Source organism: Schistocerca serialis, chromosome 3 (genome assembly GCF_023864345.2).
Source record: "Schistocerca serialis cubense isolate TAMUIC-IGC-003099 chromosome 3, iqSchSeri2.2, whole genome shotgun sequence".
Classification (NCBI taxonomy): Eukaryota; Metazoa; Arthropoda; class Insecta; order Orthoptera; family Acrididae; genus Schistocerca; species Schistocerca serialis.
The window spans coordinates 166,200,038-166,216,559 of NC_064640.1; the positions used below are offsets into that span (position 1 = coordinate 166,200,038).

A 16,522-nucleotide genomic window follows, 5' to 3' on the forward strand; every position below is an offset into this window, starting at 1 on the left:
TCATTTAATCAACTATTAATTTTGCTACAGAAAGTTTCCATATGCTAAAGGAAACTGGACATAATCAAAATAAGCCATTCTAGCACTATCTAAAGAGTGAACATCACAAATACTGTCGTTCTTAGAGCAAAAGGTCTCTGAGACAGCTTGGTCATGTGGTCTTTCCAGTTTGTCTTGGTCAATGTACATTCCTAAAAGTTTTCTGCATTGTACCCTTCCTTACATCTGCCAAGTATCAGTATTAAGAACTCATTATCTTGAGCATTATTTTCATGTAAGGACAATAAAATTGTTAAAATATATTAATCCAAGTGTTGAATTTGTTACTTTTTCATTAACATCTACTGTTTTCCAGTAATGTTGCTGTTGTACACATTATTCAGAAGGTATTTTTTGTCTGTTTATAAATGTATTTTTCTCTAATCTTCTTGGGCAAGTTGTTTAGAGTTAATCTGAGAGATATTGTTGTTTATTCCTTTGTATGAAAGTCTAAATTTGTTCTTGTTCCACGATTGTGTGTGGAATGAATAAATTTTCCCTAATGTGCACTAGTGATAAATGAAATCTTTTGCTACTGTAAGGAGATACAACTTTTAAATTTCCTGAAAATGAACCTTACTTCTACCTTACTATTCTGTCCTATTTCTGCAACTTGAAAATAGTATTGGGCATTTGATATACAGAAAAGAATCACATTGCTAAGAATTGTGTGCATAGGAGCAGTATCACCAAAAGACACTGGGTGTTAAACATTGATGATACAGGACTAACACAACACAAAACACCTTTGTGTTGATTCCTTGCCAGTTGGGAAACTGTCTGCTATAGTTGTTTATATACATTGTTCATTGAATAAAAGTTGTACTTATTGTTTCCTTGTTGACCTATACTTGATGCCACTTAAAAGCTGTTTATCATACATCCAGTACTTATATTTGCAGAGCTGCTCATGTTGAAATTAGCTTTATTCATTTGAGAAATATACTTTTATGTTTGAAGGGTTACACTTAAACATGTAAATTTCAAATGTGGTTGATCAAATATTTGGTTAATTTGGATTTGTTTTAATATGCACTTAGTCCTTTATCTGCATGCAGTAGTGAACGTTTGAGAATTGTATACTTTAGTTACATTGTCAGGAATCAGTTATGGTAGAAATTTCTGGGGAAACAATGCTCAAAATTTACAAATGAAATTTAAGATGCAAAAGAGAGCAGTAAAAATTATAATGAAAAGCAGTAAGTGGGCTCGCTGCAGAGAACTTTTCAAAATGTTAGAAATTCTGTTCCTTATGAGTTTATATGCCATAACATATTGTATATCAAGGAAATACAGACTATTATAGTACGAATAGTTTTCATAGTCAGTCTTCACTGGTAGATAGGTGTGACATGTCATGTTCCTTGGTTTTGAAAAATTATCTTTAGTAAATAAATTTTATCCTTTCACCAGAAAATGGCTGAACATCCAGGAAAGCATGTGCCAGATTATGAATCAAGTGGAGAGTCTATGCAAATTAGCAGTCCAAGGTAAGAAAGTTAAAGAACTATTAAAGACCTACATAAATAACTCAAAATAGCCCTTAAGTTTTGATCTCCCCTATAAAATGTTTGGTGTTAGATTGAAAGTATGTAATAGATACTCTTTTTAGTAAGAACTAAAGTTGGCCATACCATGTGTAGTTGTTGCATTGCCACATATGGCCTAGAAGAAACAGAGCTAGATGATCACTAGAAAATGTTAATTACCTAAAATAGAATTTTAATAGTGAACATTGTTTTATTCATCTCATAACATAAAATTTCTAATCATATGGTTAGTGTACAGGAGACACGTCAAAAAAATTGATAACACAACTTAGGCCTAATCGGTACAAAGAATTTTAACATTAATATAAACTTATTTTTCTTTCCTCCCTTTTGTGAAGGACAGCTACATTTACACACAGGACTATATGTAAATTTATCCTGCTCAAATGTTCAGTTCATCCTTCATGAACTCAACAGTGTAGTAGCAGTGTTTAAGTATGTCATTTAGGTTTGTTTTCAGTGTCTCGAGGGTAATACTCAAAACATTTTCCTTTTAGCTTGTTATGAATTTTCATTGCCATATACTAAGGAGACTGTGCATATAGGTTTAAGTGATGAGTGGGAAGCATAAAATTCTCTCATGTTATATGTGTGATTGAAACAGTTTTTCTTGAATAACTCCAAATTGCTGTGTAGAAAGACATCATAGATGTATAAGGAGGGAACTGTTAATAACTGTTTTTCCAATAGTGGGTGACATGATGTCCTTGGATGGGCGGTACACATGTTCCATATTATTCTTTTCTGTAACTTTAGTATGCACAATACATTGCCTGAATTTCCCCAAAAAATACCATACCTTACAACTTGATTGAAAGTAGCTGTGGTATGCAATTTCTTGTATTCATGTCTGTTGCACCAGCTAATATTTGCACAGCAAATGCAAAGCTACATAATGTTATTGGGTTATTATACATTTCAGTAATATGCACTGAATTTCCAAAAAACATGTGAATTATATCCAAGTCAGTGTCAGGTGGCTTAACCATTGTTTTAAAATACCAAATACTTTATTAGTTGGAGTTTCCTATAAACACCAGTAACAGATATGGTTTGCTGTGAGTCTGCATTTAGGTGCAATGTTATATATGGTTCATAAACAAACAATTTCTCTTCGTATGAACATCTGGTCTTACAATCTTAGGGTGTGTATAGAGATGACACTTCATTTTTTGCTACCAGTTCTACAACAGATGAACTGCAAGGGAAGGCTTCACAAAATATGAAAAGTGGGAACAATTATTTCAAGAAAACAATCTCTTTATAAATGGAAACAAAACATCATATATGCAAACACACACTTCAATGTCAGGCTTGGAGACCTAAAACTAAAGGAGACAGCTATAAATTTCTAGGTGTAATAGTGGATTGATATGACATTGGAGAACCACAGAAATAACATGTGCAGCAAAAAGGTTAAAGAATATTTCTGACAAGAAAAATGTCAGTAAATACACACTCTACAATCAATGTACTATGAACTAGTCCATTCACACCTGTCACATGGCATCCTGGCTTGGGGAAATGCTGCAAATGTGCACACACAAGGTCATATGGTGCATTGCAAAAGTATCACCTAGAGAATTCTTCAGAAATATTCAGGGAGCTAAAAAGTTCAACAGTCAGTGTCTTAGTGTTCTCATTTGCTCTCACATTGTGGTTGAAACTGTTCATATGAAGCAATTATCACTTTAAAACGGCACTGCATTGCCAATCAAAGAATATCAACATAATACAAGAATAAAAACTATCATATAGAATGAAGTAGGCTAAAATTAACAAAGAACCTGTAAATGCTAGGTGCATACTGTAAAACTTTTTACCACATGTATAAAGATTATAGAAAGTGTCTCATTTTAAAATAAAATTAGACATCTGATCAATATTTGCCCTTAGTGTTAAAGAATCTTGAAATAAATTAGTGTCGGTATACATTTTTATAATGTACTTAAATGACATTTTCTGTGAAAATTCTATAAAATAGATGTACATGTTCTACCTTTTTGTAGCTAGCAAATATATATGTAATGGACTGATTATAAATGCAGTCATACATATTGATATATATCACTGTCTTTTTCACTATGTAAATTTGATATGTTAACATGAAGTGTCAAATATCACTGCAAGAAATCATCCACAAAGAACAAAGAATATTTCCATAGGCTCCATAATCCCTACTGACAATGTGATAAATTATAATTTAAATTAAGGAAATTTACCTTCTAGATTAAAATTGGCAGCCATGTAGCCACTGGCAGCAACAGGTAACTCTGCTGTGTTGCTGCCAGTCTCATGGCAGTCAGTTAAGATTGGACTCCAGTTGAATCATTTGATTAAAAAAATGTTGACAGTGATTTACCAATGGCTGCCTTGGCAGCTTGGAATGATCTTCCTGAGAAAATTAAGAAGGATCCCTACTTGGCACCTTTCCGAAGAGGCTATGAAAAACACATTGCAAAAACAACTCACAGGTATGTGCCTTGGATATTACTGGCCTTCAAAATTTGAGAATTTGCTGAGATTGATATCTGCATATGCATTTTAGACAATTGTCAAATTCTAGTGTCTAGCTACAAAAGTTTAAGTTAAAAAGAAACAGAAAAAGATAGTTTTAGTGTACTGGTGGTTAAAATTATTTAAAAATGTGGGATATGACATTGTTAATCGCACTGCTTTGAGGATGTTTAAGATTCGTAGAAGCATTTCTTGCTATTTCACTCCATCAAATTTGGAATTTAATGATTCCATAGTTGCTTTTATCAAAACCATACTAGTGGAAGATATTTCAAAAATTCTTGTTTTAAAAGTCTTTAATGTGAAAACTGTTCAAAGATGTCTGAAGCTATATGTTTGAAGGCAGTCAGATGGCTAATAATAGTAAATTTTCAGTAATAATTCAAGTAACACTCTGGAACTAAATTGCACAAAAGAATTCAAGGGCCACTTTTGAAAAGTCATTTTCTCATCACCCTTAGGCTTTGAAAAACTTCAAATAGCAGGGTGTCAACATGAGTGAAAAGTCAGACCTCTGAAGTTCATGTGAGGTTTAAGGTGAGAATTTACTACCACCAGATTTCACAATTCTCCTTAATTCCACCACAGATATGTGATAGGTTGTTACTTCCTGCAGTCCACAATTCACACATTCTTGATGCCTCTGTGATGGCTGTCAGAACTGTAACGCCCATGGTTGAAATAAATCACTTTCGTTACTGGCAGCAGAGGGAAAAAATTTAGGATAGTCACTCATAATGGACACAGTCTCAGGGTGGTACAAAGGGTGTAAATGAAACAACCCCTTGTCTTGGGGTGTTCATTTGCACACATTGTGGTTCAAAATAAGTTTCCAGTGTCACTTGAACAGAACTATATTCTTGACAATCACCAATGTGAGGACCTTGTCACCCTGCAACCCCACTGAATGTGATTACACCTCCTTTGGAGTGTAGTGCGAATGCCTAAATTGGTGTAGGTGGTGGAACCAGTAGAGGCCATTTAAAATAATTCAATGAAATTAGAATGTGGCTGAAAGCTGGAAAAGGTGTTCATGCTTTCTCAGCTATCAGGTATCATGCCCTGCTGTGGCATGATCACGGGAGTGTGGTAGTTGCCACATGTATGAATGAAATGGCAGTGTCAAAGATCCTACAATTTGGTCACACACTAGGTGCCACCTGGGCAGCTGTGTTGGGCACTTTAAAAATGCCAGTGTACAGACATAGCTATTCAGCCAGCTGTGTTCATAGTAGCTGGAGGGGGAGCGAAATCTGTTACCAGGAAGCCCGACATGGAATGAAGTGGGACCGGTTGTTGTGGCGGAAGGTCAGAGTGGTCACGGTGGTTGCTTGACAAGTTGTTATGCAATTGATCCACATCTGTAGCGAAATTGTCCACCACAGAGTCACTAATGAGCTTGGTGGAACCTGACTCGCTCAAATTACTGCACTGATGAACACTCGGAGTCACAGGCAGGCGAATGTCATTCACGTAGTGTGCAAGTGGCATGGAGTGATACACATGTAGAGCTTGCACATTCAAAAATGCATCCTGTTGTGGCACATTATGAAAACTATGCTCCCCACTATTTACAGTACTTGCATTAAAGTTTGGTATCAGTGTGTAGTGGTTTCTTGTACTGCTGTGTGGCGAAAACTAAAGCACTTCAGGGCTAACAAAGCTGGAGTCGGAGACTGCTGGAGTCGTGTTCAAAACCACTGCACTTGACGAGATCCCTGGGTTCTTGGGGCTATGACTGTGGAAATTCATGATTGGCACAGACTACAGCTGGCGTGCTTGAATTTAGTTGCTGTTGCTGGTGAAAACAGGGTGGTGGCGGTGGGGGCGGCGGCGGTGGCAGCGGCATGTTCAAGGCCATTGTGTAGTGGACAAAGGTCCACGTGGAATGCGGAAACTGGCATGATAGTCACTTTGTACTCGGTTTGATGGATTATTCCAACTTCAGGGTCACCACTGAAGGAGATACCAAGGTGGTGAGGTAATGACCACGGTTCTCTCTTCTAATCATAAATACTTTCATTACACGACAAACGTGCAGATCAAAGACTAGGCCAGAACTGAGGTCCCTGAAGTATACAAAGATAACTCGAAGACATAATACACATAAGATGTGGCCTATTGATCTGTGGATAGACACCATACACCTAACAGCCTTTACATAGACCAGAATTTGTGCTCTGTGAAAGATCATTTATCATTCTTCTACAGTAGTCATAGAAGGCATCATGCCTTGCTCTAGACATCCAAACATGTTTCATTCAGCATATCTATCTATAGTCCTATATTTTGTTTGACATCTGTTATGAAGTAGTCCAGGTCTTCAGAAGTTCCTTTGCAGTGACTGTATACTAAGAAGGCTCCCTCCTGTTTTGAATAGTTCTGCTGGGTATGTATATATCCAGTGCATAGTTAGCTATTCTTTTAAACCTGAACCATACTTCCTCTAACTGCACTGCTGGCTTTTATTAAGTTAACTGAACTATTTTTCTACTTGATTTCGTTGTCCTTTGTACTTCAGTCATTGTTGTCACAACTGCACCATGGTCACTGATACCAGTTCAGGTGTAGACCACCTCAGGTTAGGTCTATTTGTTGCCATTAGAGCCACCATATTTCCATCATGAGTGGGGTTCCTTTCTATCTGTTGTAGGTAACTTTCTGAGAAGTTAATGTTCCACAGGATTTTTACATCCACCACTAACAAACTGTAATTTTCCCAGTTAATTGTTGAATGAGTAGAGACTCCACTGATGGTTACTGTATGATTGGGGAACTTAAGCACAACTAAACTGAAGTTTTCTCTAAAGTTTTCATGTACATCAGGAGCAGAGTCTGGTGGGTCATAAAAGTATCCAATTATTTTCTGTCCACCACTGATAGTGAGACCTGCCCAAACAATCTCACAAGAAGTTTGTGTGGATCTGAGTTTTACTGTGAGAAATATACCACCTCCATCTCCCATTTGCCTGTTCTTTTGATATACTTAGTTTGCCACAAAATCTATAAATTTCAGGCTTCAACCAGCTTTTTGTACCTAGTATTATGTGAACTTAAGTGCTTTTCAGGAGCACTTCAGACTGACACTTTCTTGGAAATGTGTTGACTGTTAAACATTAGGATTTTAATACTCAGCTGTGAGAAGCAGGTCCTTTAATCTTACAGATACTTCTGGTTTCCTACAGCTATTGTTATCTGGATAGGATGGAGAGTTGCCTAATCAAAGACCCTTGTGTACACCCCAGCCACCTACCTGAGTAGTAGCCTCTGATGTGTAAGTGCATACCTGACTCATTTAGGGGGACCCTATAATTTTCAACCCTATGGCACAATTCCAGAAATGTGGGCTCACTTGTCATAGAACCTTGCCTTTAGTTCAGTCCTTCCACTTGACTCTGAACCAAAGGGCCACGATCATTTCTGGGGACAATGCTGCAGATTGTAAGCTTTGTTGAAATACCATACACAAGGCTTGCCTTCTGTTCATGTATACAGTACATCATATACTGTATCAGTTCTCTCAAAGCCATAAAATTGAGACATAATTACTGGTCAGTACTACTAGTTCTGAAAGGTAGGCTTGTGTGTGTACTTCAGTTTGTATTGGCAGTGATAATATGATGCACTGTGAAATTTTCTTACTTAACCATTAAAATATGTTTGACAATATTTTATTAAATGTTAAAGTAGGAGTAACATGCATTATTTCTTCAATTCAGGAGTCTGCCTCTTTTGCCTGAAGCTGTTGCAACAAAAAGTATCATTGTACCTGGACCAACAATGCTCATAGTCCCATCAACAAGGTAAGAAATTTCTATGAGTAGTTACAGATTTGCTTTGTTAGGTTATATGAATCCTTCCTTTATATTAATTTCCCAGTGTCAGATGTGAAGGCAAAAGTTTTCATGATGACAGCAACGTAAGTTAAAACAATGACAGAAAGCTAATGTAGCCCTTAAAGATGTCCACAACTGTTAATTAAAAAATTTTAAATATAAAAAGGTTTGTGCTTGACTACCACAGGACATCAGCCTTTGCAGCACTTTTTCTCTTCCATGCTGCATGTCTATAATCTTGCTGATATTGTTCCTCCCATGGGGATCATGTCTGGGCTGTTTTTGGAAATGTATTGTGCATTTTCAGTTGTAAATATCAGAATACTCAAGGTTTTTCATTCTTTCTTCTTTGTTCACCTTCTCCTGTCCTTCCTCCATGTCTGATGTAACAGGTGAGTGGGTAACACACAATTCGCAGCCCTGGGTTGACAGGTAGGGTTCGCACATACCCCCGGTATGCATCAGGCCCAGGGAGGGGTGATTGCCTGAGCTGTTACCTTCCCAAACTGCCAATTGGTCCCTCTGTCAGGTGTTTCATAGGTGTGATCTGAGGATGGGCCCTTTCTGAAGTGGGTCTCCAATTGGAAGGGCCACGCCATTGGAGACGTTGGCAATCATGGGATTTTCTCACAATTAAGGTGAATACAGGCCCATGGCGTTCTTCCTTTAGCCTCTCCCGCAAGGACTCGACCACACTGTCGTCTCCGCATTGGCCATACCAGGCTGACCCATGGTTTCCTTTTGCGTGATGAGCCACCCCCGCTATGTGGTTGTGGAGCCTTCCAGTCAGTGGCCCACATTTTGGTTGAATGCCCCCTTCTTTTGGCTCTGCGTGCTAAGTACAGACTCCCCCACACTTTACCTTTGATGTTGGCTGACGATTCCCGGATGGTCTCTCTGGTTCTAGGTTTCCTCCGGGAGAGTGGTTTTTATTCTCAGTTTTAAAGTTTTTAATCTCCCTCTGGTGTTGGGGCAGGGCGGTGAGTGTTTGGGTGTCTCCCACTGTAGGCAGTGTTCAGAGATTCCCGATTCACCTCCCTGACCGGAATCATCTTTTCTTTCCCTTTTACTCTGTTTTCACCCCTTCTTTTTAAGGCTTGGTTAGTTTTTCTATTCCCATACGTACTTTCTGCATTATAGCAGTTGTACCTTTTAAGTCACAGGTGGTCTTGCCTATGCTGTTTCAGCATAGTGTTGGGTTCGTTCTCTTGCCACCTTCCCTCATTTGTTTTTACTAATGACAACGTGACTGCCCTTTTACGTTTCCCCTTTATCCGTTTTATTTTTCTGACTATACTGAGATGTCCCGTTAGCAGAATGGAGTCTATTTGAAACAAGGGACTGATGACCTTGCTGTTTGGTCCCTTTAACCTCAAACAACCAACCAACCAACCAATTTTCTCACAATGAGCCAATCATCTTCATAGTCAATGGCTACGAAACAGAAAGAGGCTAATGATTGGAAGATTCTCCCAGCTGCACCATAGCGCCTCATGGTTTCATGTAATGAAGCTGGTCAGCCATTTGCAGCAGTAAATCCATTTTACTCAGAAAGATGTTAATGCAATTGCTGGCTCTGTAAAATCCTGCTCTTTTATGCAATGACACTTTACTTTTGGGGGACTACTTCTGCTTACTGCTTGCAGATTTGCTTCTCCATGGCTATCTTGTTAGAGGCCCATCAAACACTGAATTCTTCATGTGGTGTTATTTACACTAAGCTGCGTGATCTGACAGAGGTAGAAATCCAAATGTTCCTCACTGATCAGGGTGTCATTGCAGTCCATTGGATGAGGAAAAAAGTAGATGCCTCCTTAGTGTCCACAGGCACTCTAGCTCACCTTCAATAGTAGTTCGTACATCAAAGATCAAAGCAAGTTATGAAGTTATCACTGTCAGACCATATATTCTGAACCTGATGCACTGCTACCAGTATCATTACAACCAGGCTAGTGTCCTGTTGACACCCAGGAAAATGAAACCTATGCTATAGATGCTTAGCATGATGGTCTGCCTCCTTCCTCTCCATGCTGCATCAACTGCAACAGCAACCATGCTGTCCTCTCCTGCGATTGCCCCATGTATCTCGATAAGTGGGCTGTCCAGGAGATCTGGGAAACCTTACCTGGTCACTTGCAAGTTGTTGGCTAGTCTGAAACTGCGCATTATACTATCTGGAACCTACAGTACTGTTCTTGCTACATCTTGCTCCACAAAGGACATGGCCTTGGCCATGCAGACGTGCAACCTCAAATGTAGCACCACAGTTGTGAAATCACCCAGTGTTGTGGCAGCATCCCAGTCTCTCCCCCAACTGTGCAACATGCTACCAAACTTTTACCTCACTGTGCAGTTACCAGCTACACAACTGGCAGGCTGGAAAGGACAGAAGAAATACTTCCGTGAAGATTTCCTGCAACCCTCCAGCCAACAAACATCTAAGTCTTCCTCTACCAAGTGAAAAGGCTCTAAGACAGGGCTTAACAACTGGCCGGTTTTGAGCGCGAGTACTCGCGTCTGCTCAGGCACGTGCTCGCGAGCAGGTGCAAGGTCGCTGAGTAGTGACGGAGGGGTGGGAGGGAGGGGAAATGGGCGCGCACGTTTGAATAGGGCCGCAGCGTGCCTATTAAATTCGCGCTGACTGTGTAATGTTTAAAGTACTACGATCAGCTCTAACAGTCACTTCGCTGGTTAAGAATCGTGTCAAGTCGCCGTTGTGTAACCCCAACTATGCTTTCGCAGTTCAACTCCATTGGGAGGAATTGTATCTGTTTACGGAAAAAGATGGTGTTGCAAAATGTTTAGTATGTCACAAAACGCTGAATTCTTTTAGGAAATTCAATTTGCAGTGACATTATATGTCGTACCACACGAAAGACTACGGAAGTGGAAAATGTGATGGACCAGATCGTGCACAGGAAGGTATTAAACTTAAAAGGAAGCTATCCGAAGAAGATCTGGATGACGAAGAAAATTCAACTGAGGCAGCTCTCAGTGAGCTACAAAATTGCTTTGTTTTTAGCAAAATCCCTGCGCCCCTTCACTGATGGCGATTTAATAAAAGATGTTTGGTAGTTGCAGCGGAACATTTGTGTCCATCTCAAGTTGAACAGTTCCGGATTGTGCCATTATCTAACATGACCATAATGCGTCGCATACAGGACATGGCAGACGATGCCCAGAGCCAGCTTGCAAATATCTGTAAAGATTTTATGGCGTATTCCCTAGCTCTGGACGAAAGTGTTGATATCACTGGAACAGCGCAGCTTGCCATATTTATTACTGAGATCTTCAGGTGAGGGAGGAGCTCCTCGATGTAGTAGCCATGAAGAACACTACAACCGGAGGTGATATTTTAAGTAGTGTTGAAAATATAGGATTGTCGTGGAATCCTTTAGTTTGTGTCTACAGACGGTGCACCAGCGATGACAGGGAAAAAATCGGGTTTCGTTGCGCTGTTGAAGGAGAAAATGCAAAAACTGACCGTGCCGAATGAACTAAGGGGCGTTCACTTTGTGATCCACCAGGTAAACTTATGTGCAAAGAGTATCACTCTAAAAAATGTAATGAGTGTTTTGTTCGTACAACCAATTATAGAAGGAAGCATGGGCTACAACACAGACAATTTAAAAGCTTTCTTGAGGATTTAGAAAGCCAGTATGGTAGCCTGCCTTATTACACCGAGGTCCGCTGGCTTAGTCGTGGCGAATTATTAAATCGATTTTTTTGCCTATTAGATGAGATAAATATGTTCATGGAAATAAATGCGTGTTCCTGAATTGAAAGATCCTTCGTGCAAATGTGATCTCGCATTCTTAGCAGATTTAACTAGGCATCTGAATGCTTTGAACATTTCACTACAAGGTAAAGATCTGCTAATTACTCATTTCATAGATCGAATACGAGCTTTTAAAATGAAATTGACACTGGGTGAGTCAGCTTGAAACAGGAAATCTAGCTCATTTTCCTAAATTATCATCCATGTAAGATGTTCACAAAGACTGTGAAAGTTATTCACATAGTTTAGTTGCCCTTAAGGAAGAATTTGATCAATGCTTTCAAGATGTGACAGCACTAGTCATTTTTATCTGTTCTCCTCTCCATATTGAGTGAATATTGGAGAGATTCGTCCTGAGCTGCAACTAGAAATTATTGACCTGCAGTGTGACAGAGAATACAAAGACAACTTTCAGAACAAGAAAAACATTTTGGAATTCTACACACGCTTCCCTCAGGATAGATTTCCTCACTTGCACAAACTGGCGGCTACAATATCAATGTTTGGTTCCATGTACGTTTGTGAATAACTGTTCTCTGCAATGAAATGTAACAAGACGCGCCTGAGAAACGCATTGTCTGATCGAAATTTAAACTGCACGCTGTGCCTACAATGCACAAGAACAATTACTCCAAACAGATGCAATTGTAAAGTGCAAAAAGTACAAGATAACTGAGAATCCCACACTTCAGTGATAACTTTTATTGTGTAACAGTTCAAAAAATTAATACGAATGTAAAGGCATCCACTAAGCTAATAAAATTATGTGGCACGTGTACATTGTCCTTTGTTTCATTTGTCGCAGTAATAATTCGTGAGTGATATCCCTGCAGCTGGCCGCGGATTTACATTGACTGGGGGTAGCGTGCTCACGCTGCTCCGTGCTCGCACCTTGCTGCTCGCAGCTTGCTCCACAAGCATGTATATTGTGAAGCCCTGCTCTAAGAAGTCAAAGGCAAATGGTCTTCTCCTTCACCAACTTGAAGATCTTCCTGGATGGTGTTGCCACATGATACCCTTGTCTGGCCTACCTCCACGTCACTGGTGCACACTACCAACTGTGCCACTGCCCTGGACTTCATAGGGTGACAGGATGATGGCAATGCTTCTGTAGACCTCGTGGTGCAGGATGCCCCTGCCTCTGCCCTGTATCAGTGAGTCTTTGAAGGCTGGCACATGGCAAGTGTGACAACCCTTCATTTTTTTCCTTATGACTCTCCTCCAATGGAACATTCATGTTCTTTGATCCAACAAAGATGATTTATGGCTGCCCTTAGAATCACAACGTCCACTTGTTCTCTGCTGCCAGGAAACAAAATTGCTCCTCATGACCACTTTAAGCACTCGCATTTCCTCCTGGCTGCACCCTCCCCCTCCCCCCCTCCCCCACACTGCCGAGGATGGTGTTCCATCTTGTGGGGAGTCATGTTGCTCATATGGGATGACATTCATAGTCAACCCATCTCCCTGACTACCCACATCAAGTTGTTGCAGTTACCTTCCTCACTTGACCTTTTATCCTTTTACTGTTTATATCCCTCCATCATTTGATGTCACCAGGGTAGACTTCTCCAGATTCTTTGGCAGCTACCTCACCCCTTTCTGCTGCTGAGTGACATTAACATGCACCTTTCCCTTTGGGGTTCTCCCAGAACCTTTGAGGTGCCCTCTTGGCTAACCTCAATCAACTTAACCTCTTCTGCCTTAACACAGGAGCACTCACATTCCTTTGACTCCTTGCACACCTGTTCCCATTTGGACCTATCCTTCTGCTCTTTCCAGATTGCCCATTCTCTAGAGTGGTCTGTTCTGACACATACTTAAATTTCCTGTGTGGTATCCATTTGCTGACACTGACCCCACCTACATGTACACCCAAATTGCAGTTTACTAAGGCAGAGTGGAGGCTTCACACCTCCCTGGTGACTTTTGATGAACATTTCCCCAGTTGTGATAAAGTAGAATACCTTACAAATGTTTTCCTTACCACTGCAGAACATTCCGTTCCTCACTACTATGCTGTGTCTTGGTTCCTTTTTTGGACTGAGGCATGTCACGACAATTCATATGTGGAGATATGTTCTCAGCATTTTCAACAGTCATCCTATGATGGCAAACTGCATTAATTATAAACAGTTGCATGCAGTGTATTGTTGCACTATTCAGGATAGCAAAAAAAGCTAGCTGTATTTCATCCACTAGTTCTTTTAACAGTCCCTCTCACTCTACCATTTTGTGGGAAAACATCCACCAGCTCTCTGGCACAAAGATCCATACCCTAATTCCTGGCCTGATAGTAGCAGACGATTTCGTTGTAAACACTATTGCTACCTCAAACACCTTGGGCTGCCATATTGTGGAGATTTCAAGCTGCTCCTGCTATCACCCTGCCTTCCTCCATCAGAAAGGAGTGGAAGTGTCTTGGGTGAAACAGTTCTCTTCTCAGAGTTGAGTGCAACAGTGCTGCCTTTACTATGAGGGTGCTAGGTCATACTCTCACTTCATTGCAATCCTCCACCCCAGGGCCAGACAGTGCTCGCATTCAGCTGTTGCAGCATATTCCTCTTGCAGGCAAGCACACCTGGGCAGAGGGCATGTTTCCCAAATGTTGGCATGAAGCTAGTCATACCCCATACCTAAGCCCCATAAGGACAAATTCCTTTCTTCCAGCTACCACCCCATTTCTGTAACCAGCTGTGTTTGCAAGCTGATGGAACATATGATCCATGCCTGACTGAATGGTTGAGAGTCTCGCAATTTACTATCCACTGCACAGTGTGGATTTAGTGTGCTGGTCTGCAGTTGACTGTCTAATCACTTTGTCCATCCACGTCATGAATGGTTTCTGTGGAAATTCCAGACTATGGCAACGTTTTTCTATTTGGAGAAAACCTAAGATACCTGCTTTAGGACTAGTATCCTCTCTACACTCTAAATGTAGGGGTTCCATTGCCACCTGTCCTGTTTCCTTCAGGAATTTGAGACAGAATTTTGAAGGCATGTGTGGGTTCTGCATTGTCGAACACACTTATCCAGGAAAACAGTGCCTCGAGGTTTGATCCTGTGCATTGTCCTCTTTGCTATTGCCATTAACCCCATTATGGCCTGTCTCCTGTCAGGGCTATCTGGCTCCATTTTTTGTTAATGATTTTGCCATCTATTGCAGTTCTCCATACTTGTCATTGAATGGCACCTTCAATGGTGTCTTATTAATCGTGGAACATTGACAATGGCTTTAATTTTTCCACTGACAAAAGAATTTGAATGAATTTCTTGTGTGCAATTGGTTTCTTCACCATCTTTACATCCTGGGTGTGTTGCTCTTCCATTCATTGAAACTACGAAGATCCTGGGGCTCTTGCAAGATAGGAAAGTTTCTTGGTCCTCCCGTGTCTCTCTCTCCTGGCAGCCCACTGTATGCAGTCCCTCAATGTCTTGTGTGTCCTCAATGGTACATAGTGGGCTGCAGATCAAACCACCCCACTCCTTCTGTACTGGTCCCTTTTCCAATTGAAATTAGACCATGGGTGTTTTGTTTATGCATATGCACATCCAGTCCTCTTAGTCTAAATACTATTCACCATCATGGAATCCATTTGACCACTTGTGCATTTTACACTAGTTAGGTTGAGTGTCTGTATACAGAAGCTACTGAACTACTGCTAGCTTACCATCTCAGCAGATATGCATGCTGTTTGTGTGCCATGCATGGCCACCCATTCTATGCCTCCTTCAATGATGGCTTTGATCGTCAGTATGGGGTGCATCCCTCTTCTCTGCAATCTCCTGGAGTTTGCTTTTGACTCTTGCTCCGGCAGCTTAACTTTGTGCTCCCTGCGACTTTCCTGATGAGTATGAACACTTCACCACCTTGGCTTCATATGGTGGTGTGTGTTCACCTTGGCTTTCATTCAGTTCCTAAGGACACTACTCCAGCCTTGCTCTATCGCTTTCACAACCTTTGCACAAAATGTCACATAGTATGTTTGTATACACTGATGGCTCTTGGATTGACTGGGGTCAGGTGTGCCGTCATTGGTGCCAAAATTTTTAGTATCAGCTTCCAGAACACTGCTCAGTATTTATAGCAAAGCTCTTTGCCCTGTATTGGGTCATGCAGTACATTCAGTGACACAGGCTTCAGTTGCATCATCTGCTCTCTCTCTGTGGCCTTCAAAATCTCTGCTGTACACTGTCCATCCCTTAGTGCAATGGCTCCAGAAAAGCTGTCACTTGCGCACTCTTGATGGATCCACGGTTATGTTTGTGGGTTCCTGGTCATGTTGGCTGCTGACACTGCTGCCAAGGCATCAGTCCTTGTACCTCTGCCTGCTAGTTTTTATGTGCTCTCTGATCTCTGTGTTGTCTGTCAGCAGATGGTGTCACTTTGGCATCACCACTGGTCCTCCCTTCATGGAAACAAACTGCAGGCTATTAAGCCTCCCCAGTGGCTTGGACAACCTTCTCTTGGCCCTCTTACTGCAAGTTCATTTTAACTAGGTTGTATATTGGGTATTGTCTTCTTAGCCATCACCAATTAAGTGGTGCTCCCCAACCACTTTGCTCTCACTGATCAACCTTTGATCTGCCGCTTCCTGACAATTCAATTTTTTAGCCCCCACATGTTCTAATTTGTTTGCTGTTATTGGCTGTTTTAGTGAAGGATGAGCAGGTTGTTGGCTGTGTTTTACTTTGTATCCATCATAGCACTGGCAAAGGCCATCCAATTTTTAGTTCAGGACCTCTGTTTCTCTAGTGTATTTTATACAGCTTTCTCCATGTCACTGTATTTAGCTGTCTTC

At 40.7% G+C, this 16,522-nt stretch overlaps 1 protein-coding gene across 1 annotated transcript in view; it reads left to right on the forward strand.

The window, feature by feature from the left end:
• The first annotated feature begins 1,455 nt into the window (after positions 1-1,455).
• LOC126470730 (P protein) overlaps positions 1,456-16,522 on the forward strand; it is an 82,644-nt gene continuing 67,577 nt past the window's right edge. Inside the window, exons 1-3 of the mRNA XM_050098734.1 lie at positions 1,456-1,529; positions 3,944-4,063; positions 7,826-7,909. Of these exons, the coding sequence (XP_049954691.1) occupies positions 1,456-1,529; positions 3,944-4,063; positions 7,826-7,909 (278 nt within the window). The remainder of the gene's footprint in view (positions 1,530-3,943; positions 4,064-7,825; positions 7,910-16,522) is intronic.